The sequence below is a fragment of the Elgaria multicarinata genome, chromosome 5 (genome assembly GCF_023053635.1).
Source record: "Elgaria multicarinata webbii isolate HBS135686 ecotype San Diego chromosome 5, rElgMul1.1.pri, whole genome shotgun sequence".
NCBI classification, from domain to species: Eukaryota; Metazoa; Chordata; class Lepidosauria; order Squamata; family Anguidae; genus Elgaria; species Elgaria multicarinata.
Genome location: NC_086175.1, coordinates 65105693 through 65128661, shown reverse-complemented (window position 1 = coordinate 65128661; position 22969 = coordinate 65105693). Strand labels below are relative to the sequence as shown.

At 38.7% G+C, this 22969-nt stretch overlaps 1 protein-coding gene across 1 annotated transcript in view; it reads left to right on the top strand.

Annotated features, from left to right (window-relative positions):
* CFAP47 (cilia and flagella associated protein 47) overlaps positions 1 to 22969 on the top strand; it is a 255076-nt gene that overhangs the window by 212842 nt on the left and 19265 nt on the right. The window contains exons 58-60 of the mRNA XM_063127690.1: positions 5782 to 5941; positions 7149 to 7246; positions 10606 to 10749. Coding sequence (XP_062983760.1) covers positions 5782 to 5941; positions 7149 to 7246; positions 10606 to 10749 — 402 coding nt within the window. The remainder of the gene's footprint in view (positions 1 to 5781; positions 5942 to 7148; positions 7247 to 10605; positions 10750 to 22969) is intronic.

Genomic DNA, 22969 nt, shown 5'->3' with positions numbered 1-22969 from the left:
GTGCATCATATGGATATACGGAGATGCTCTTGGGCTGATCCTGGGATAACTGTATGGTGCAGACAAGACTCATCTGGTTGGCACATGGCCCAGTGTAGCAAAGTTTCATTCATTTTGCCCACTGCAAATGCAAACTTGTGGCAATGTTAGTTGTCTACTCTGCTGGGTGTTCTTGGCAGGCCCTTCCCCTGCCCATTGCAAGGCATGAAGCAGAGTAAAAGCAAAATGTGAAAATCGGGGGGGGGGGGGGAGGGTCTGAGCAAGTGCGCACCACGTTTATAAACCAATTGTGGCGTTTATTAAGCAAAGAACAGGGATAAACTTGATGTAACGGGAAAAGGGTTGGCAATCAAAGCAATGGCTTAGTAAAACAACCCTAAGTGATCCAATTTGGAAACTATGGATAAAGTGGACCTTACAATACTGAGAAAGGAAAATACAAAATCTGTGGAACAGGGAAATGATGTGTGTGTGTGTGTGTGTGTGTTATCTAAGATCAAAAATTATTTTCTTTATGTTCAAGAACTCTTGTTGATTTCATCATAAGTTATATTAGTCCTCTTTAGCCAACATTTTGATAAAGTTACTTTAAAGTAGGAGTGGCGAACTTCAGGCCCAGGGGCATAATTATGAAGTCTGGCTGGTCTGGTCCTGTTATAGGCACCACTCCCTCTGGAACTGTCCTTGTTCGATTCATCTGTTGCCAGATTCTGCAGCCGTTGGGGCCTATGGAGGGGTGGTGGTGAGGATTGCGCTGTCAGTGTGTCTGAAGAATCTTGACAAAGCCATACCTTCCAGGCCTGGAGTGGGGAGTGACTGCTTCCCAAGTAGTGCCTTCTCCCCCTGCATGTCTTCTTCCAAGCTTGAAGTGAGATTGATGCTGGAGATCAGGGCGCCCACCAGCCAGTGTGAAACATTGGTGGGAAACTGCAGAACATTGTAATGGCAAGGTATGGCTAAGCTGTTCCAGATATAACAATGGGGAAGAGAGGAATTAGACAATTGGTTGCAGTTGCCATCAGTATCAACTGGTTCTGCCCTGTTATTTAGTTATTACTTCTTCTCGAACTTTGTCTACCTTCCTCACTAAACATATTTTCCGGCAAATAAGTCCATTTGATTCCATGGGACTTTGTTCTAATTAAATGTAGTTAGAATCCTGGCATTCATCTTATATATGATAGTGTTAGCTGTTAGTGCACTTTTTACATTTTTATTGTGTTTTACAAAATACAATATCATACAACACTTCTCACCCTCCCATCCCACCCCTAGATCGAGTTACAAAGTACAAAAATACAGGATCCCTCAGGAAGCATTTAACTTTTGAAAATAGACAATATCAAATCATTTACAACAACCGTAATGATTTATAACATGCAGGTACTGTCCAGCTATGTTCTGCCGTATTAGTATATTCAATAAACAATAACCAAACATCCACAAAGGAATCATACTATTGTTGACCTCTCATGACCTGTAATTTACATGTCGATTTTTCCATTACTGCTGTCTTTCACACCAATTTATACCACACATTCAAGTCTGTAAATTTGAAATCCTTCAGATGCAATGCTATCACTTTCCTGTCTGCAAACAAAAGATGCAAGTTTAGCTCCTTATGCTTCAAATTCATATTTACTTCAACAAATAAGTTCAATAGACCCAATTCCAAATCCAAATATTTTACAATCTTGGTATTCTCAGAAAACACTGCAGTCCAGAATTTTTGAGTCTCAGCACATTCCCACCATATGTGCTGGTATGTGCCAACCACTTGGCATCCCTTCCAGCACATGGGAGAAGAACCAGATTTAATGTATTCCAATTTTCTAGGAGTCAGATACCAACCATGTAATAGCTTCAGAGACGTTTCTCTTGTGCTAGCAGTTATAGATTTAAATGGTGATCTCGCCCACATGTTAGTCCAAACTCTGTTGTCAATAGAGGTGTCTAAATTCGCCACCCACCAACACTTAAGACCATTGCTGTTGCTTTCATCAGAGAGCAATAGTATCTTATATTTGGTGGACATGGTGGACAGCATGTATCATAATCCATTAGTTTCTCAAAACTAGTTAAACACTGAACAGCCTAGTCCCTTACCCCCTTGTTGGAGAGGAAAGATTGCAGTCCGTCTCCTAGGAACCATGTAATACTGGGGTTAGTTACTTGTTGTTTAATTTTGGATAACAAAAGAAGGATATTATTTCGATAAAAAATATTTCAATTTATACAGTCTTCTATCCCTCCATCTTTTAAAACCACCTATATCTGCATCATTCAGAAAAACTGGCTGAAAATGAGGAGGCAACAATAGTGAGACCCCTGGGGTAGGAACTGCAGAGCTCCTAACCCATATATTAAGCATGGAATATGTGAACCTATTCAAAATCCAGTGAAGAGATCTAAATTCATGCTTCATAAAATGGAGTAACTGTCAAGGGAACTCCATCTATTTTAACATTCTCCAAAGCAACCCATTGCCTGTTGGGATCCTCTGAAACAAGGAAATTAGATGCTGCAATTGACCGACCTCATAATGAAAAAGTAAATTGGGGATGCCTCATCCTCCCTGATTTGACAACTTATATAATAATTTTTTCCTCACTCATGGACTACCCCCCAAAATAAACGCATTAAGCTGTCTCTGCTATGACAATAACTGTCCTTTTGGTACAGTAAGTGGCAGAGTTCTAAATAAGAACAATAAGTGCACTTTTATGATAAATTAAATGAATGTTTGCCAGAATATATGGCTGTCATTTTTATTTTAGCAGCAGCTATATTATTAAAGTCTGATTTTCAAACAGGCTTCATTTCAAAACAGAATAAATTGCAGTGTAACTACATATTTAATTACTGAAATGAGTTTTCAGTCCATTTGTTCTCATCTAAATAGCGACTGTTTAACTTGCATTTCTTTAATACCACAAGGGCAACTTTTAAATTCAAGCTTCTAATGAATTAAAGTCTACAAAGCTTCTGTTGGAAGTGCACACATTTTTATGAAACATGAACCTCATAAAATGGCAAACAGAGCTTGTAAAAATGCGATCTCTGGTAAATATTCTTTCTTGGGTTATGACAGTCATGTTATGAGGTAGATAAAAACTTTATTGTGTTTTCTTTGAGCCTTTTCATAGTCCCACTTGTGGGATTGCATTTGAGGTCAGTGCAGGCCAGAACATGAGTGAGTGAGCAGCATACTTTAAATGCTTGAGCTGGTTTTTCCTCCTTATACTCTCAGCACAGTGTAAGCTGAACAAGGTTTATAAGAGAGAAAAGAAGGCACAGACCAGTTCCTGGTTACAGTCGTAGCCTGGAAATTACCAGTAGAAATGTTATTGGTTTCATGTTTGGTCTATAGTGTTAGGCAAATAGCAAGAGGTCACCAATTGCAAGCCATTCATGTGAACCAGGTGACCATCTAGAGATTTTTTACTTCCAACTGCTGCAGATCTTTTGTTTGCTTGAAGGAGTAAAGCAGTATGCGTTGTTGTGGTAAAAGGGGTCATAACTGCATGGCAGGTGGCTTTGCAGAAATTAATTGCCACGTGGAGAACCATCCATGTGGTTTTATTGCAAGTATCTGTTATTCTGCAGTTTGCATATGTCTAAGGTAGGGGGTATATAGATGAAGCCTGTGAGAGAGTTATTGCTTAACGGATGGTTAGATATTATATATTATAGTATTGGTTCTGTCCTAACTAAGGGATGTGCATACACTAGTAATACATTTTGTTTCAAAATATATTCAGGGATGTTTTCTGTAGCAGACAAGTATAATTCATGATTAGCATGTAGTGTATTTAAAGGGGTGGTTGGATCCTGTGTGTTGCCTCTCATCTCTTCCTCAATCCTCATCACTATAGGTAAAAATTAACTAGTGAATCAGGAGACAAAAGCTATTAGATTATTAATCCAGGATATCCTGGTGCCCTAATTCTCACCCTGGAGGCAAGATAACAGGCCCTGGATCGATTCCCCAAGATGCAGTACCAGGTATTTTGTGGAATGTAACATGATGGTTGCATACTGTAGAACACACCTGAGCAGGGGCTCCGCTCCCATAATAAGCACTGCAACCAGATAAGCATGTGCCTGATCATGCCAAGCTCTCTCACTGGTCCTGTGTTCTCACTGGGATGGTTTTCAGGTAGGGGTGTGTGTGTGTGTGTGTGTGTGTATTTGTACTTTCTGGTTGTAGTAGTGACAGCATTCCTGGTTTCTCACTGAAGGACCACTGGTCAACTATGTAAGGAAAATATTCTGTTGATTAATTGTACCATAAATATTTTCAAATATTATTCATTTCTATGATCTAACACGAGCACTTCTTTACCATCTGTGTTGCATATTTAGGAGGTGAGAGAGGTCAATTGTTACAGAACAAGTCTGCACTGTGCCACTGTTTTGACTTTTAGAAGCCAAACACTTATGTTTAAACAGTTACACCATTTTCCTCCAAGAAATGAAAACTGATCTTTTAATTGATTTTGTGGTAGAGTGGTTTTAACATTCTTGATATATGGCAATGGAATTTTCCATTGGAAAATTAATGCCCCCTCTAACCATTTAAATGTGTTTTTAAACACATGCTTTTTTCCCATGAAGCCAATATTAAATATAATGTTGGCTGGTGGCCATTGGGACTGGTGGGGCAGAGAGCTGAGTCACCATAGACCGAGCCAAAGGATCACCACAAGATCTTCCTCTTCTTCTCCTCAGAGCAACTCAGAAAAGCGTTTCTTTTAATCCATAGCAGTCACAGAAAGGGGAAACTGAGGCACATTGACTTTAAGAGCATACCTGCAACACTCTACACATGTCTTTACAACCCATTGTGCATATTAATGTAAAACTCTCTCACAGTCAAGTAAATTTGAAGAATTTACTGAAGAAAGGTTAGCTGGAGGTTCATCTATCCACCACCCATGGTGCTGGTTCAGTTTCTTTGAGGGAGTGTAGTGAATAGCTCTGGCCATTTGCTTCCTTGTGCATCCACAGGCCAATGGTTAAGGGAAAAAAGGCACATGGTAGTTTGCTCTGGGCATTGGACTTAATGCCCATTCTCTACAGTAGTCCTTGTTGGCTCCCTGGTTGTTCGGGGGTGGGGAAATGAACATACCCGAATGTCGCATCCAAATAGGTTAGGATTTTTCAATGCCCTGCTTGGTGCCAGAAGAGATGAAGAGAGAATGGAGCCAGAATGCCTGAAGTTCTGCACCTTTGCACATGTGCAGTGAGTGAACTTGCACATGTGCAGTTTATCAGTAGGCAAAACTGTCTCAGTGACTAGCAATAAGTGTTGACTGAGGGTATCCTGGGGTATCTCCAGCACCTGTAAAAACTTTTTTTCCTTTGTTTTCTTTGCATTTGTGTGGCTGTGCTGGGGTTAAGAGTTAATTTTAACTTAAATTTACATTTTACTGTTTTAACTCTGTATTTTAATCTTATATCAATTTTGCTGCGTGGTTTTTATCCTGGTTGTGCTTTTTATACTGTATTTTGTATTTGTGCTTTTAACCTGCTGGTTGTTTTATTATGGTTTTAATTTTTGTGAACCGCCCAGAGAGCTTCAGCTATTGGGTGGTATAAAAATGTAATAAATAAATAAATAAATAAATAAATAATGAAACACAGATGGGGCTCTCCCTCACTCTAATAGACTGGCTGTAGCTGATTTTAATGAGAGGCAAATACATTTCTGGCAGGATAGTGACTAGTAGACAAGATTTACAAGTGATGTTTAATTATTATTATTATTTTGGTTTTTAGGAATTCCTTTGCCTCCCAAAAGCAAGCTCGATATTCCAGTATTGTTTGCACCTGAAGCCATGAAACTGTATGACGCTCTGCTTGTTGTTAAAGTTCAGAAGTTGCATGGTGAAATCTGGTCATATGATGATACCTTTGAATTAAGCGAAGCATCAGTCAGGTAAATATATTAACTACTGGACACATCAAACATATTCCAATTTTAGAAGATGCTTATGCTATTGGTCAGGGTTTCCACTGATCTGGAAATAGTTCTGCTATTTGTTTTGGATGAAGTTGTATATCTCTTAAAGGATTTGATACACAACTTCAGGATGCTCCTTTTCTGGCTTTACTCCTGGAGATCTTGCTGGCTGTGGCCAGGAGAGCGTCGCATCGCATCAGCTTTGGATGGTTCGTCAGTTGTGGTCTTTCCTATAGAAATGAGACCTGGCCTCATTCATGCTCTAGTTATGTACAGGTTAGATTACAATAATGCTCTCTGTATGGAGCTGCCTTTGAAAATAACCCAGAAACTTCAGTTGGTTCAAAATGTGACTTCCAGAGTTTTGATTTAGGCTGAGCAATCAGATTCCATAATCCCAATTTTATACCAACTCAGAGGAGGGGGATATCTCCGTTGTAGTCTAGAGGCTATACATATAAAAAGGTCCCAGGTTCAGTGTGGCTGGGAAAGGCTGCTATCTGGAGCCCTGGAGAGACAAAATGCTCTCCTTGGATAGATCCATCAGGTGCTTTCTCTTCCTGCATTTGGGAACCTAAAATGTACATGTTTAAGTAGGCCTTTGATTGCTAGTGATTGCTAGAACTGTTTAATTGGTCTACTTTGTACTTCTATAAGCTTTGTAATCCATATTTTCCATTATGTTAATTGTAGTTTAAGTGATTTTAATGCTTATGTTTCAGATCTGTTTGCTGCTTTAAATATAGTTCTCTATAGAGAAACAGCATAGAGATTTATTACATATATAGAAATGAGAATGTAATAAAAGCAACGAAAGACAAGAGCTATTCTGAGAACATCTCAAAATATCTTTGAGTCCAATTCAAATCTTAAAAAATTCTCGCTATAAGGATTATTTTCAAACATTGTTAATTTTATCAACTTTCATTTTGTTTGAATTACAAGTGTTCGCAAGAGTGTTCATGACTCTTTGAAGAAGTGCATTTTTTTTAAAAAAAATTACCTTTTAAATGAGTTACATCAATGATCCCAAACGTTGAGCAACTTGAGAGGAACACTCTCAAAATTGGCATGTGTTCACCAAATAGTGTTGGAAAGCTTGGATAATTGTTTTAGGTCGATATTGCTCACAACGTTTTTCTAGAGTAATCATATGCATGCACATATCACTTAAATTTCTCAGCAACACCATAATAAATGAGAATGAAGAAATCCAGGGACTCTGTTGGATATATCCAATTCATGGAATCCCCGAAGCACCACCCTATAAATCAGCACCAGGTACGTAAGAGCAAGGAAGCAGAAAATTTGATGAATTATATTGAAAGTGCCATTTTTTCCCCAGACTGTGACTTGGATTGGAAGTAGATGGAGCAGTAGTTCCTAATGATCATAACATGAACATTTTGGTTAGCAAGTAAATGCCCTGAATTTTACTAAATTTATTTTTGTCCTCTAAAATCTCTGGTATTGGCATCAGTTACTCCTTTCTTCCTGTGCTACATTAGATTAGATGCATTTTAATGATGAACACACACATACACCTGGTTAGATTTGTAATCGTGCTTGACAAACTGAGCTATTTTTCTGAAAACTGGAAGTTAGCTCAGTTTACTCCAAGCTCAGTTTTAAGCTAGATTGGACCTCCAATAACATCTTGCCTTCAAGATGTATTTTGTCATGGCCTTTCCCTAGTACAATGAACTTTGAATTGAAATGTTGCCTTCAACCATTGTCTGTCCCTGCTAGGGGTGTGTGTTCTGCATCGAAAATCCTGGGGTCCGACGGACCTCTGAAATCACAGTGCAGTTAGGGGGCAGTTTTAAAACTGCCAGCAACCTGCGGTGAGGTTAGAAGATTGTTTGGTGCCCCAAATGGATCCAGAGGTATCCAGAGGTTTTTTAGGCAATGTGAGGGCTCTTTTCATGTTGATGGACAACTAACTGAACACTTCCATATTAGAAAATCACTGTCACTGAGGGGTGGGAGAGTAGTAGTTTTGAGATTGACATTTGTGGCTAACCAATAGCCACAGTCTCCTCCCTGTCCTCTCCTCCAATCACAGTCCTTAGGGGAAGGGATTGCAAATGATATAACCCAATATCAACATTTGTGGGTTAAAATTATTTTCTTAGTTTCTTTGTTTTAAAGACCATTTGTCTGTCTATTCCTGATAACAAATTGTCAATGTTTCCTGTATTCCATTGGGGATGGGAATCATAGAATAGTAGAAGTGGAAGAGGCCTATAAGGCCATCGAGTCTTCGTTTATTTCAAATTTGGGATACTATGCCAAAGTATTTCTTTTTCAAATATATGCATTTGTTTCCTAGCTAAAGCACAATTACAGAATTAATTTGTTATTTCTTTGGGTAACTATTAAGAACATTGGAAACCAGTTTAGGCGCTAATAGCCTTCATAAAAACACAACATGTGGGCTGATAAGGGCACTTCAAAATGTGCTAGTCAATTATATACAAATGCCTTCGTCAAGGAATGAAAACAATAATCTGTTTTGGTGGTCTTGGTGTAAGAAGGTAATTGAGATACTTATTGAGGAATGAAATTATTGAATTTAATGGAATAGATGTTATTTGTACTGTCATTGTTCTAATTTGTTAAGGACCTTTAACTTGAAGAAAAATGCCAATGTGATATTAATTACAGATTTCATGCCATTAATTTGCACTTTAATTCATTAAGGGTGGAATACTGAATATTACCATCAAATCTTTCTCTTTCTTTCTTTTCTTAAACAGCACGACACCCTCATTATTGGCAACAATGCATTTCTGAACTCTTACTTTAAAATAGTTTTATAATGTATGGAATGAAGCTAATGCAAAAATCTGTCCCCGAGTGAATTCACATGGATAGGTAGATAGGCAATGAATATATGTGCTGCCTGACAATATACATGCATTTTGGCTGTCGGACTTCATTAACCCAATGTCTTCCCCACCCCCACCCCACCCGTGTTCTCCATACAGAGGAGCAATGATGAGATCATTGTATTTTGTGCAGGTTTCAGTCCAACAGCAGAGTTTATTTATTTATCCATTTATTTACAATATCTATGTACTGCTCCATATCTAGAATAGATTCTGGAGTGATGAATGTAGGATTAGAACAGTTTAGTGTTCTTAGGCCAGTTTAAATTAATTAGCTAAAGCGTACCAAAAACTGTTGTGGATTGTGGTTTACAATCTGCATAACCAGCTTTGCATGCCACCTCTATTCAAGAATTTATAGTTTAGTGCTTAAAGTGGTGAACTAAGAATGTGGGAAGTTGATCTGAGGATGCGGCTTGAAGGATACTCCTTTTGCACACTAATGGTCATGGAGAAAGGCCCTGAAATCCAGATGACTGGATGCATCATCTTGGACTTACAGGTCAACCTCTGTATTGAGGTGCTTCTTCCAGAAAGAAATTCCATTAAAGTCTGACTAGAAGTTGAGACAGACCTTCAAAGCATCCTCCATGCCATTGGTAATCCTCAGAAGATAATGTGGGGAGACAAAATCAGTAGTAACTCTGACTTGGCAGGCACAGAAGCTTATGCCTGGGGAGCCTAGTTGGCAAACCAGTTTAAGGTGGCTGAATAGTTTGTGCATGTCGCATAGAATATGTTTGCTGTGTAAGAGGCACCACTCAATAGAGCTCCACTTTTTCCTTTTTAAAATCTGTGGTACTGTTTTAATTGCTGCATTTAATCTGTTTTTAGTTTTTAGTTTTTATTTCTGCTTAATTTTGTTGTAAGCTACTTTTTACCTGTTATAAAGGTGAGTTATAAGTAAGTAAGTAAGTAAATACATAAATATAATCAAGAGACCAGGTAGGATTAGATTTTTCAGTAGAGTCTGGTATTTTATTTAAAATTATTTTATTTAGGTGCCAATCTAGCACCACTTACCTGGGAGTAAGCCCCATTGAACTTAATGGGATCTATTTCTGAGGAGACACAACTAGGATTGTACTGTTTATGTTATTTTGAAATGGGTGAAATTTTATAACAACTTCTTTGTATTTTGCTCTTCTGCATCTGCACACACACAGAAACTTAACAACATAACCATAACATGTAGTGGTTAAAGTGATGGACTGGAACTCTGGAGATCCGAGTTCTAGTCCCCATTTCGCCATGAAGCTCAGTGGGTAACTTTGGGCCAGTGACAGACTCTCAACCTAACCTACCTCACAGTGCTGTTGCTGTGAAGTTTATGTACACCAGCTTGGGTTCCTTGAAAGAAAAAAGGTGGCATATAAAAATGTAATAAATAAATAAACATTAAAAAATCATAAACTGAAATTTAAAATACATTGAGTTTTTTTTTAAAGCCATAACAGTTTAAAAGCAAAATGTCTTCAATGTTTTCTGATGGGAAGAATTTAAAGAACAGGTTTGACAGATCTTGGCTGGAAGGATATTCTAGAGCTGCACCACCATAGAAAAGTCCCTGTTTTGCAATTGCCCTGGCATGTTCAGCAAGTGAGCAAAGAGACAGGGCTTTTTAACCAAAGTCTCTGATTGTGTTTGTTACAATTGTCTCTAGTGCAATACAGTGTCCATCCAAGTAAAATATGCTCTCAGTTTGAATAATGTAGACCAATGCATAATGTTACCAAATATTTTTCCTAGCTGTTGTATGCTGCCGAGCCCGCAGTAGACTGGAGGAAAGAATAGAAGTGCTGCTAACCGGGGTGGTTTCTCGAGACTCTGTAACTGTAACTCCTTTCAAGAACAACTTACTCTGTAGTCGTGACGAAATTCTACTGACTGAAGGTAAGAGAAGAAAAGCCCAGACATTTTTTAGCCTGTAAACGCATGAGTGGGCCTACGGCTGTCTCAACCCATTTGTAGAATTTTAATGGACATGGGATTTATTTATTCATTTCATTAATTTGTTATATTTCTGTACCACCCCATAGCCAAAACTCACTGGGTGGTTCACATAAATTAAAAACCATTAATATACATGATATAATGTATAAAAACCATTCACGTAAGGACATAAAACAGCTTCCACAATAACAACTTATGTGTAAAACAATTACAACCATCAGCCAGAGACAATCCAAAAAGACTCATTATATGCCAAATGGGATCATAATGAGAAACATCCTGTTTCAGGGCTACATTCATCTCATACCTCGAGCCCAAAACAGATCATAGTATGTACGAATGGACAAGGCACTCTGTGTCAGAGTACGCTGGTAAAACAGAATCTGCCTCATGGGAGAAAAATGAGTCCAATCAGTACAATACATGGGAAGGCAGAACGAATGCATAAATCCATCGCTGCTGGCGAGTCAGATGAAGGGAGCTTTTAGTCTCTGTTTAGACTAGTGTATACTTAAGACCTTGAACTTTAAGCAAAAGCTGTTCAACCTTTTTGAAAAGAGTCTTGACAGTCTATTCTCTTCATTTAGCTGTCACTGTGCATGGCCCTCTCTGATGCCTCAGAGAGAGGAGCACAAACCAGGTTTTTATCAGGAGAGGCCTTGAAACCTCAGATTGTCTTTGTGACAAATGTCTTCTGCACAGTACAGTGTCTAGTGAGGTAAAATATGCTCCCAATTTGAGTCGTAAAACCTTTTCTCTTTTGAACTGTAAATATTGTCGCGTGAGTTTATATGATGATGAAAGGCTGGCCTTATATAAAAGATTGTGGTTTCCTTTAATTTATCATAACAGAGTAACACAGGGCTCATCTACACCAAGTAGGATATTTCACTATGAAAGTGGTAAATAAAAGGCAGGAGCCACACTACCGCTTTACAACGGTATTGAAGTGCACTGACAACTGTTGGGGCCCATGACACATACCATATACTGCTTTCATACTGCTTTCATAGCATTCAGAGTGTTATATCCTGCTTGTTGCAGATGTGTCATGGGCCCCAACAGTTGTCAGTGCACTTCAGTACCACTATAAAGCAGTAGTGTAGATCCTGCAGTGCAGTTCAATACTGCTATAAAGCAGAAGTGTGGTTCCTGCCTTTTATATACTGTTTTCCTACTGGAATATCCTGCTCGGTGTAGATGAGCCCATAGGCTTGGCATTTATAAATGTATCATAGGAGTCATTTATAAATAATTTCATCTAATTCCCTAAATACCACGGTATTTAAATAAATTCAGTATTTAAATAAATCAAGAGTGTCCGCATTTTTAAATACCGTAACTGCAGATGTGTGTCCTATGTGTATCAAAATATTTCTTGATTATATACTACTGGCTATCCTAATCTTCAAGAGTGACAATATTTTCCATGTATTTAACATCACTTAGTGTCACAGTAATAATATCATTTAGCATTTCCCAAGCGCCTAGACGAGCAAAGTAAGGTGTGCAGAACAAATAAGTAGACATGGTCCCGGCCCTTAGACTTATGATCTAAAGTAGACATGACATCATGAGGAAAGGGGAAGGCAGACAAGAGAAATGTAAAATAGCAGATGAGGGACTATGCTGAAAACAGTATGTTCAACAAGAAATACAAGACATTAATATAATGCCTTAAGCATAATATGAACATATTTCATATTCTGTAGGCAGTTTGAATTTGTTCATATATTATACAAAGCAAAATATAATATTGAACTAACAATACCCTCCAAGAACTGGCTCATCCACCACAATCACTGCAGCATCCTAGTGATAATTTCTTGAGTCATAAGGTCAGGATACTTGCGTATGGCAGATTTTTAAATGTAAACTAGCTCAGAGGCTGCATTCTTAAATACACTTACCAGGAGGCTGGCAGACATGTATAGAGCTGCTCTGAAGGAAAGGGTAATTTATCCATAGTTGGTAGCATCTTGAATTCCCCCTCCCACTTTAATTGCTAAAATGAATGAAGCTTTTAATTGAACATTTGACATTCTAAGGCAAGGGTGGGCAACTGTGGGAGGCCTGATAGCCAGTCTTGTCTCCAGATCAGTGATTTGTTGTATAATTCGGTAGCAAACCACTCTGAAGTATTACAGAGCTGCTACAGAGCCTAAAAGGTTTGAATTTAGCTTGTCTGCAGGCTGAGTTAAACTCTTTTAGTGCTCCATAGCAGCGACAGAGCAAACAAGCTAAAGTTTAGGCTTTTAACACTCTGTAGTGCTAAAACCACGTACAGCATGTTACTCAAAACAATTAACCATTATATTCAAATTCTTAATCTTGCCTGAGCCCAAAGTGAAAAAAGTAATAAGTACTTTTGTGTATAATCTGAAACACTGTTTTAATTAGCCACAAGCCTAATGTAGTCATACTCCTGGGAGAGAGGCATAACGCAATTTTTACATGGTAGGACAGGGCTGAGGAACATAACCGGTGGTGGCGCATGTCAGCAGTGGGCGGGGCGACACCACCATTGGCATGTGGCTCCCAATGCACACACGCATGGATGCACCCTCTTTCATACACAAAACACACTCTGTTTTGAATTGTGTCACACAATCTATATAATACATACATGAGTGGGACTACACAGCCTGCTTGTTATGATTTATGTGTGTGCTTATCTTTTTAGTTACTGTGCTAAGACAGACAATAACCAGAAAGCTAAGTGTTCCCATGGGCTCAAACGTTTCTTCCCTATACTTCCTCTGGGACTGTGGCCCTGGGACTGCCCTGTGTGAGGGATTTTAGAATCAATGTACCAGGCCCATGAACATAATGTGAAATAACAGGGATATATCAATAGCAAAGTAATGAGAAGCACTAAGGTGCTGCAGAGAGGACAAGATGCTTCTCTCCCTGATCCTAGGCTAGCTTCCAAAGGTAGCATCAGTTTTTACTGATAGCATTTTTAGAACTTATTAATATTTCTTTACTTTTAGGAAGGAAGGGTGAAAGAGCATATTTCACCTGTTGCTGTGATACCATGCTGCCATGTGTGTGAAGTAGTCTATACTTTTCTTCTTTGATCAGTTCAATGAGTTTAACTTTTGTAAACTGCCCAGAGAGCTTCGGCTATGGGGTGGCATATAAATGTAAATCATCATCATCATCATCATCATCATCTTTGCAGAATGCATCATTTTTTGCTCCTCTTCAGTTTTATTTAAGTAATTCTTTATCCCTTTCATGCCTGATATTTCCCAAATAAAAGGCTAACCTGGAAACAAACTTTTGAAATGAGATTTTTCAAATTGATTTGCAGTTAGTTAAGGTGAGGCTACAATTCTGTTTATTGTGCACTTCTAAATTTTTCTCCTGGTAGAGATTCCAACATGAATGCAAATGAAAAAAGTATAAAATAAACCCCGAATATTTTATGCAATATACATAAGAATTATATTTCCGTAAAGGAAGGCAGCACCGTATCTGCAGTACTGATACCCTGTGACAGCAAGTTGATTTGAAGCTTTGCAGATGCGACTAATAATTAAATTTTAAGATAAGCAGCTGGCTAAGAGTTTTACAGAAACACACCACAGGCAGTGGATGAAATTACTTGAGCAATTTTTGAAAAACAAAAAGTGGCATAACAATTTGCCAAAACAGTTACTCCAATAACTTTATTTACTGCAAGTAACACTAGGGATGAATTATTTTCCTTTTCTCCTGGGAACATAGCATTTGCCCCAAAAAGAACAGCTGAAGCCTCTATCTTTGGATTTCACAGTCAGTTATCAGTTGAGCCTGTCGAATTATCATCCAGTATATTGACAAGGCATTAATCAAGAACTAGCACAACATTATTAGGCATGCACATCCAATATGGCAAGTGGTTTTGATTTTTTTAATGCTTTCTGTTCAAATGTTGGATTGTGATGCATTTAAAATCAGTTATCTTCTGTAAGCCAACATTATTTACCTTAATGCTTAGGATTTATAGTAAAATTTAGTATTATGTAGAGGGAGGAAAAAATTAAATCACTTCTGGAAGATTCTCAGCCATGTGTTTTGGCAAACTTCCAATCTAGCAGATAAAGTATATACTTGAATAAAAGCAATTGACCTTTCTTTATCTCAAAAGTCCACTTTTAAGGAGGTGTACACTGAATGCTTAAAATATGTGTTAAAACTGGAGATAATAGTAGAGCTTACAGTGAAATAATGTGAGTGTTAAAACTGTCATTTTAAATTAATTATGCAGGAAAATATTTTAAAATATGTTAAATTATTCATTTTTGTAAAATGGTCCGATCATGAGTCATGGATCTTTTTAAATAGTTGACAGATTTCATGATAATTTAGAATCAATTTTAAGATAACAAAACCTTGTCATTTGTTGAGGCAACATATTAAACCACTGAACTAAGTTGAAGGGGTTCCAAAACTGTAAATATTTGCCTATTTTACTATCACCAGTATTGCAAGGCATTCCTAAAGTTTGCAAAACCAAATGGCAATGAAAAAGAACCAATAATCCCTCGTTGTATGAATTGATTCATTTTTCAGAGGGAAAATGTTATTTCCTACCATCCTTGAATCAACTTCTTACAAATTCTTTCCATGCAAAACATTTTTATTTATTTTTTTGGTTTAGGATAGTTTTTCTGAACTCTTGGGCAAATTAACCCTATGCTCTCCAGAGGAGCACTCTGATGTTCCGAGCACTCCAATAATTCAGTGCTCTTCTGGCAAATGCCCAGCAGGGTGGAAGGAGCAACGGAGGCTCAAGGGGACCTAAATAAGCCTTCAGTCTCTGATCGTCGTACAGGCTGAGGACCAGGATGCACAGGGGTCAATAATCCCTAAGGAACAGTTCCTATAACAATGGTGTTCCTACTCATATTTGTTCATTGCGTAATATTTGTATTATAGTCAGTTCTCTTTTCTGTCTTTCATAGCTCCTCCCCACTAGCAACAATAAAATTTACTCATGAACCCATAGGTCAGGTTATCCACATTCAGGTCTCTATCACTTTCTTAATTAGGCCCTTCATATATTTATGAAACTGCTTATATTCTCCTGTCTCCTAAGAACACTGGAAGAGCTATGCTGGGTCAGACCAAAGACCTATCTAATCCAGTGCCCAAGTCCTCAAGCAAGACATGAATGCTAGAGCACTCTCCTGCTTATGCTCCCCAGCAGCTGATGTGCATAGCCATATTGCCTCTGATACTGGAGGTAATATAACTAGTAGCCAATGAAAATCTTATCCCCCCGTGAATTTGTTTAACGCCCTGTTAAAGATGTCCAAATTATGGACCATCTTTTGTAAAATAATAATAGTCCATTGTTTAAGTATGTGCTATATGAACATGTACTTCCTTTTATGTGTCCTGAATCTCTCATTATTTAGCTGAATTGGATGGGATGACCCGCCAGGTTTTAGCATTAGTATTACTTTATTCATACCATGCATACTTTTATGCTATCATGTCCCCCGTTACTTTCTTTTAGCTTTTTTCAAAGCAAAAAATGCCAAAATATTGTGATCTTTCTTCATAGAGGAGTTGCTCCAGCCTCTTGATCATTTTGGTTTCCCTTTTTTACGCTTTCCAGCTCCACAATATACTTTTCCAGGTGTGGTTACCAGAACTGTTTGCAGTATTCAAACTGTGGTGACAACATAGATTTGTATAATGGTGTTATGATATCTGCAATTTTATTCTTCTATTCTTTTTGTAATTATTCCAACATGGAATTTGCCTTTTTCACAGCAGCTGCTGTCAACATTTTCAATTACATTTTCATTTCATCAATGTTTTCATCACAACCTCAAGTATCCTTTACTGGTCAGTCATGCCAGCTCAGACCTTATCTGTATATATGTAAAGTTGTCTTCCCTTTATGCATCACTTTATGCTTGTTTACATTGAACCACATTTGTAATTTTAAAGCCCGCTTCCTCAGTATGGAAAGATCTTCTTGGAGCTCTTTGCTGTCTCCTTTTCTTTTAACTACCCTAAACAGTTTGGTGTCATCAGCAAACCGGGGCATCTCACTGCTCACTCATAAGTTTAGATCATTTATGAACAAGTTAAAAAACACTGGTCCCAACACCTATCCTTGTGGGGTTCCACTATTTACATCCTTCCATTGCAAGAACTGTCTATTTAGTCATACTCTTTGCTTTCCTTAATCAGGTACCAATCCGTAAGAGTAAATAATGTCTGTTGGATCACACATATCCACATTTTTGTTGACATTTTGAAAGATCTCTAAAAGTTAATGAGACAGGACTTGCTTTTGTACAGGGCATGTTGATTCTTCTTCAGCAGTCCTTCTATATTCTGGATAAATTTATCTTTAATAACACTTCCTACAAAATTTACTCAAAATAGGTGTTAAGCTAACTGGCCTGAAATTTACCGGTCTTTTTTTGTTGTTGTAAGTTCAGAATTTCACATTTGAAATCTTTAACAGCTCTTGGATGGATAGCACCTGGATCTGGTGAGTCGTTTGTTTACTATTTGTCTAGAAGGTCTCACCTTCCACAATTTGGTGCCCTCCAGATGCTTTGGACTTTGAACTCACATTATTTATTTATTTATTTATTTAGCACCAACAATGTACTTGGTGCTGTACAAAACATACAAATAAAACAGTGATACCCTGCCTAGAGGCTAACAATCTAAAATCATATTCAAACATATGAAGGGGGAAAGGGTTCACAAAACAGAAATAAGAGAATAATCAAAGTAGTAAGAACATAGTAATAAGAACATAAGCTCCAGCCAGCATTGCCAGTGGTTAGGAATGCTGGGAGTTGTAGTCCGAAACATTTTGGGGGCAGCAGGTTGGTAACGTCTGATCTAGAAATTCATACTATAGGATGAGGATGATCAGGGGTCTGGAAACAAAGCCCTATGAGGAGAGATTGAAAGAACTGGGCATGTTTTGCCTGGAGAAGAGAAGACTGAGGGGAGACATGATAGTACTCTTCAAATACTTGAAAGGTTGTCACACAGAGGAGGGCCAGGATCTCTTCTCGATCATCCCAGAGTGCAGGACATAGAATAATGGTCTCAAGTTACAGGAAGCCAGATTCCAGCTGGACATCAGGAAAAACGTCCTGGTTGTTAGATCAGTACAACAATGGAACCAATTGCCTAGGGAGGTTGTGGCATTCAAGAGGCAGCTGGACAGCCATCTGTCAGGTATGCTTTAAGGTGAATTCTTGCATTGAGCAGGGGGTTGGACTCGATGGCCTTATAGGCCCCTTCCAACTCTACTATTCTATGATTCTATATCTTGACACCACCACTATCTTGAACACCTCTCATCTCCGCAGGCTCTCTTCCTGAAAATATCACTTCAGGCATGTTTAACTTCCCAGTATCTTCTGCAGTGCAAATAGATGCTAATAATCATTCAGTTTCTCTACTTCTTCGGAGCAGCCTCTCCTGCCACTTCCCATGTCTGAACCCCTCAAATGCCACTCCATCTTTGTCCTTCTCTCTACCCCAGAGTCCTCCATAGAATTACATAAATAGTTGCCTATCCTATTTGAATGCTGACTATATTTTTATAACAGATTATTATACTTCTAATCTGTGGCTCCAGTCTCATTGCTAATTTTCCACTTTAAGAGTTCCAAGTTTTAGGTTGATTGCTTTTCCCCACTTGGATATGCCAGTTCCTGCTGACTTAATAGTAAAGATCGTATTGACACATGTTCCTCCTGTACATACAGTATGAACATTACAAGTGTGATTGAGTAACAGGATGGTAACAGGATGAGGATACTTGGGGCAATATCCAACTATGTCATTCTGTTTGCACAAATGATGTTGCGGTAGAGGAAATGAGATTCTGAACTATGTGCAAGAGAAGAATCCAACTAAAATTACATTTGCGCAAACACAGTTGTGCAAGCAGTTATGCATAACTTGTGCAACCAGTTGTGCATTACTCTTGTTCAATCCTTTGTGCAACCTGTTGCTAAATAGATTGCACAACCAGTGTGCAAATGTCATGGGCAACTGCTTGTGAAATTGAAAGATGCAGCGGAGCTCTGGTGGTGCTGTTAGATCAATGTTCTTTCACCCAAGGACGAGATCCAAACAGCCCTTAAGCACGACTCCACCATTCCAGCGACAGAGTGGATGAATGCTAACAGTGCTATTTGAGTTTGCAGAATGACATCCTTGGATACTGTCCAGGGCAACATATGTACACAAGTTTGGGCTGCATCGGAACTCCATGTCCAATGATATACAGCTTGCCTGGTGCTGCTTCCACACTAGGTGTTTCATCTAGAATCTCATTTTTTACGAAGCATCCAGATGATGCAGCCATCAAACCATTGTTGAATGTTGCCTTCCCACACTTCCATCCCTTTTGATTCCTCATTTATTCCAACTTTAAAAACAAACAAACATGGAAGATCAGATGGAGTAGAACATGTTATCACTAGAGTCTCATCCCTTCCTCCATTACATTTACAGCCCAGATTTCCTCACCATAATTCCTTGTTGCTGTAATCAATGTTTTGTTATTTCCCTTATTTCCTTAATCTGTGAGCTGAGTTGGGGAGTCAGGGGGTCCATCTTGTATTGAGCTGATCTCACTGATTTGCAAAACTCAGTGAAAGTAAGGGGGAATTCCCTCCACTTTCATTCTTTTGCTCATGTGGTGCTGTGGAGCATTGCAAGCAGCAAAATTGTGCTGCTTTCCAAGGCCGAGAAGAAGAATTTCCCTGCTTTGCATTGGGAAGGCTTGGAAAAGAGCAATCGGTCTCATTGCTGCCAGAGATCCAAGTGAGTATGAAAAGGGAGGGCGAAACTCCTCATCACTCCAAATGAGCTCTACAAAACAGTGAGATGTTTCATTATTATGCAATGTTTCAGCACTCCAAGGAAATTGGGGAGAGGATTCAGCCTTCCTCCACAGCTTTCTTCTCAGATGATACTACATCCCCATTTTTTTCCTTTTCGTATGGATAGGCATTGCTGGGTATTAACGGAGGTAAAGCACAATGCTGACAGCAATATGGAACTATCATTTTAATTCCACTTACTGCTGAGAACAGAAGACTTATTGGAGTCACAGAGCATTTTTGTGTCTGACCTTTCTAATGTCCATTGTATTTACTCTGTGAATTGGGTCTTTCCAAACTTCAAGGAAGACCTGGTTCTCCACACGAATTCTGCAGTGGGGTCTTAGCCTTCCAAATCCTGGTGCACACCAACACCCCGAAACCTCTGTTTAGGTCCACTGCTGCCCAAGGATGCTTTTGAACAGAATTTGGAGTCCAGAAAGTTAGAAGAATAATCCTGGATTAGTTACAATTTGACTTTGGCCATAGCTAGACCTAAGGTTTATCCCTGGATCATCCAGGAGTCAAACCTGTTCATCTAGGTGACACACAGGGGATCCAGTGCTCAGGCAGGGGCGAACCCTGGATGATCCCAGGATAAACCTTAGGTCTAGCTGTGGCCTTTGTTATATTCATCTATCTCTTGGAGCCTCCCATTCAAAGCTATTGGAATAGGCTCTGGTAGCTTTAACAGGAATTTTTGCAACAGCTATTTTTTCCTTGCCAAATAGAAATTCCTTTGTTAGTGGTAGGGACGCTTTGGAGAGCTCTGTAGTTAATACTACTGTTGCAGGAGACGTGTATTACTTGTGAGAATGTGATTCACTGAACAATAATCCATTGTCTGAAAAAAGCAGCATGACAACAAGTTCTAAGTTGCCCTTGCAAACAATCAGAATCTGTCTTGCTGCAGCGTATATGGCATAGGTACAGCCATAAATTATTCCCATCATCTCTAAAGACAGCCAAAGAAGGAGCCCTGAACATGAAACTCATGATGAATATCTAGCTCATTATGTAGAAAAATGAGCTTTATACTGGCACTGAAGGACACTTGACTTTCATTCTGTTATGGTCACATTTCTTTCACTTAATGTTTCTCTGAGAAGTTTTCTAATATTCGCATATTTCAACATTGCAAACATTTTATACTTTACCAAAATGACAGAATTTACCAGATCTTAAAGATCTTCACACTAGCTGTTGGATCAAAAGCACTTATTAATGTAAATACTTGAACAATAATACTGTAAAATTATGTAGTGACCTAATGAGTTCCTGAAAGCTATGATTTCCTCACATTTGCATCCAATCAGCCATTCTCACAAACAGAAGACAGAGGCAGTGAACCTGCATCTCTAAATGGTTCTATTTCTGACAGCAATTGAGGGCTCACATGTTGGAATGTTCTGCCATGATAAAAGATTCCTACACACTAAAAATGAGCATGCTAGGGAAAAGGGTAGGCTGGAACGCTTCTTCCTGACATCTACTTTTCAGTGCGCAGAGAATGTTTTTTATGGATGAACTCTGATTTAAATGGGTCTCCAGCTGCAGTCCTAAAAAGTGGTACAGACTAGACATAATCTCGGCCAGATCTACACCAAGCATTGTATAACACTTTGAAAACAGTATATGGAATGTGTGCTGGGCCCCAGCAGTTGTCAAAACCGTTATAAAGCATCATAAAGCACTAGTGTATATCCTGCCCTCATCTGCTCTTTGTGAAAAATAGGCTGGTGTATGAAAAGGGTGCATATATATATTTAAAAGGTATCAGTATTCTCCTCTGATAGCATTCTAATCTCACCTACCTAAACCTTGATACTTAAATAGAGTGGATTGACTGCATGATTCAGGCCGTTTCTACACCTGACTTTTTTCTTGCAAATGACACACAGGGGATCCCGGGAGCAGGCCGGGACGATCCCTCCATTTTCCTGGGATAATCCTTAGGTGCAGAAAGGGCCTCAGTGATCCAGAATCCCCTGCAGCATCTTGCAGACTTGTGAGCCTGATGTCCTTTGTGTGCTACCATCAGCCGGAAGTGAGTTGCAGCCTCATTTCCAACAGCACTGCAATGCTCTTTCTGTCCTTGGCCATGTCTGAATTAGGGCCCTAGAAGAGTGGCATGCTATACATAACCAGACTGCATGAACCCCATTGCTAAATGTGGGCAGGAAGAAACATTGAAACCTGGATTCTTGCTGTACTTGCTATTTTGTATTGTTGTTCTTTTAAAGTGAAGCAGTTACAATCCCCAAGGTTTCCTAGATGGTTTTACCATTTTCATCAAACCTTGGGCCTTTTAGGAGTATCCTGAGCTTTCATCATTGTTTGACTTCAGTCATACAACTTCAGGCATTTTTGTGGTGATGATACATAGTCTGCTTGTTATGGTCGCTGTATTTATGTCAAGGATTTGCCTAGATGCTAAAACTAAAATATTCACATAATCACAGCAGGGGTTGCCATACAATGATGATGTGGTCGTCTTTGGAGTTTGCAGCTCTCATTGAAAATCTAATTATATTTTTCTGTTTTGAACAGACCAATATTAGATTTGGAGTGGAGATTCACAAACCGCTATGGGACTGGCACAGAGACATGGTTTTATATATTTTCAATTGGCAGTTACAAAACACATTGTTTCTCCTCAGGTGCTGTAAAATGCATTGAGAGTGCTTAACAGAAACATAGTACAGTTAATAAAACAAAAAGCCCTCAGCAAACATAAACACATGTACTATTAGTGAATGACGACAGGTACCATATACATATGGAGGAAACAAAGCTAATAGAATCCTTTTAGAAACACATTGACAGAATGTACAACACAATTACCAGCCACAGTTCAGTCTTCTTCATATCTGAACAATGTGAACTGTAGAATAAACATTCTCTATGCGGTACACAATGATTTGATTGCTGAAGGAAACATCTGCTCAGCAGTAGCAATTTTGTCTCTGTGGTAGGTTTCAAATGATGTCATCCTTTCTCTCCCCCATAGATTCATTTTTATGTGAAAGTCTCTGGGTGGTGACATTTTGTGCTTAGGAATAATTATGAGCCTTCAGTTGTGTCCTGCTGCGAGTTCACCACATTAGTACACAATTAGCAACAGATCACTTTGACGAAGGCAGGAAATGGTATTCATACCTTAATGACATAGTGTGCATATCATTGAGACTGATTCCCAGCGTGATCTAAATCAGTAGGTCCTAAATGTTTTTAACTCAAGTGTTCACCTATAGAATTTAGTCTTTGTTCATGAACTCTCATTTCCAGTA